Source organism: Prorops nasuta, unplaced genomic scaffold (assembly GCF_024137725.1).
Source record: "Prorops nasuta isolate Cenicafe-Biocafe unplaced genomic scaffold, Cenicafe_Pnas_1.2 PNAS00001, whole genome shotgun sequence".
Classification (NCBI taxonomy): Eukaryota; Metazoa; Arthropoda; class Insecta; order Hymenoptera; family Bethylidae; genus Prorops; species Prorops nasuta.
This window is the reverse complement of record NW_027116798.1, coordinates 19,264,267-19,266,631: the sequence shown is the minus strand read 5'-3', so window position 1 is coordinate 19,266,631 and position 2,365 is coordinate 19,264,267. Positions and strand designations below refer to the sequence as shown.

General features: G+C 29.0%; 1 protein-coding gene across 1 annotated transcript; it reads right to left on the bottom strand.

Moving 5' to 3' along the window:
• Nucleotides 1-362: 362 nt before the first annotated feature.
• Nucleotides 363-1,463, bottom strand: LOC136774018 (putative nuclease HARBI1). The gene is made up of 3 exons (XM_066728051.1): nucleotides 1,444-1,463; nucleotides 1,066-1,228; nucleotides 363-893 (listed from the first exon to the last, which is right to left on the bottom strand). Exons 1-3 carry the CDS (start codon nucleotides 1,461-1,463, stop codon nucleotides 363-365), a joined length of 714 nt encoding a protein of 237 aa, XP_066584148.1.
• Between the last annotated feature and the right edge of the window lie 902 nt (nucleotides 1,464-2,365).

Here is a 2,365-nt window from a genome sequence, read left to right as displayed (position 1 = left end):
TAATTATATTTAACATTTAAGTGTTTCCATATTTTTAGGTTATTTTTATTTATGTTGAAAAGATTAAAATTTTTTTCTTAAAAAAGTTATGAAAGAATGTTTAAAAATAATCTGTTTTTAATTTAATTTTATTAAACAATTAGTACGCATGAGATATGCATTATCAGTTATTACAGTTTTAAAATATAAAATTACATATATAGCAAAAGTTATATACTTTGTAACAGTTCTATTTTTGTGATAATAAATTTATATTTAAATAAAATTTAAAATATTAACATTTTCTTGAATTGCAAAAATACTTACTAGTGTGTAGTTGTACATACTATTTGAGCAGAGAAATAATAACAGATATATTGAAATTAAGCAAAATGTAAATTTATGAATTCACGTCTAAATTGAAGTCCATTTTGCATCTCATCATCATCACCTATTTCTTGATTTTCGTTTATCTCATTAACAAATAATTCATCAGATGAGCCATATTCATAAAAATCGTTGTCATAAATTTCATTTTGATTGTACTTTATCCCTATATTGTATAATACTGCAACTGCTGCAATTGTTGCAGCTGACGTGAGCAACTTGGTTCTCAGACCATAATGAAGACATGGAAATCTCTTTTTCCACACTCCAAACAATCGCTCAATTACATATCTTGTTTTAATGTGAGCAGTATTATATCTGTTCTCGGCATCAGTAACGGGGTTTATCAGTGGTGTTAATAGATATGGTCTATTAGGATATCCACCATCTCCCAATAAAATTCCTTTTATTTCATTTCTTTCAAAACGTGCGCGTATTGCACTCCGGTCAAATATTAGTGCATCATGTGCAGATCCTGGATGCCTAATAACAATGTCATTTATTTCCAGATTTGGACCACCAACTACCTGTAAATGTTAAATTCGAAATAATATAATATTAACGGGGTACCCCACACTCGATTTAGACTTAAGTACTAATGCAAATGTCACATAAGCTGTAGTATTGGAACCTCAAGTCGATTGATGATACCTGAGTGAATACCACCGATTATCTTTATAACATTTATATAATACTTACCTGGATATTTAAGGAGAACCATCCTTTTCTATTTCGAAAGGATTCACCATTAATGCCACCTGGATTATTTATTAAGACATGCGTACAGTCGATTGCACCAATCACATCAGGAAAATTACCTATTCTACTAAATTCTTCTATATTTTTTCTTCTCTCTTCTATGCTATTTGGAAAAAAAATATAATTTTCTAATTCTGTAGCAAAACATTTGGAAACTTGCTTAATAATTCTCGACACACTTGGCTGACTTATTTTGCGTAAATCTCCATTAATAGTCTGTAAGATATAAACTTATTATATATATATATATATATACTTATAAATTTAAATAATTTTGAAAACTACATTATTACCACAATTACTGTATACATTACATACTTGAAAACAGTTTGATCCATAATACCTTAATGATATTAACAATTTTTTTATATTAGAAATACTATAGCCTATCCCTGTAGTGGTAGATGCAATTTTATTATTTACTATAGGTAGTAAAATGTATAGGACACATTCTTTACTAAATCTATATCTTTTTTTAAATGAATCATTGTCATAAATTTCAAAATGATTTTCATTGTCTCTCAAATATTTTCGAGTTATTCTGTTTCCAATTTCTATTATTTCATCCTCTGAGTTGCTTGACCACGAATTTTCAGTTGTTTCGCTAATTGACATTTTTGTTATTATATAATTTACAAAGCCCTGTTAGCAAACAAACTTATTTTACCCCAACCAGCAATAATTGAGTTTTAAACGGAGCTTTGTTCCGATTTTGGTCATTATTTACCTTGGAAAACGCCATCTATCGGTGGTATTCACAAGGATACCCCACACTCGACTGAACTCGACTCAGGCTGAAATACTACAGTATATGTAACGTAAACTGTAGCATTAAAACTTAAGTGGAGCTCGAGTGAAGTCTCTGAATACGGCTTGAGTTGATCAAGTTGACTCGATACTTTAGCTTACTTCACTTTATCAAGTGAAGTCTGAGTCGAGTGTGGGGTCTCCGTGTGAATACCACCGTATATATAATTAAATTTCTTGTTGGTGAATGTACATTACGTAAGACTATAGAAAGTTTTTTCCAATGAGTTGTACAAGAACAATTTTCATATATTAAGGGATTTAATCCTCTAGATGCTGTATATGCAAAATGCTTATAAAAGTATTTAAAAATTTTATTATATTGACTACTCGAAAAGAAGATTTAAAATGAAAAACAGTTTCTTTAGTTACACAGAATATTTAAATCTTACCTAATCTAACAATTTTAAATCGACCTCTGGAACAAATAATT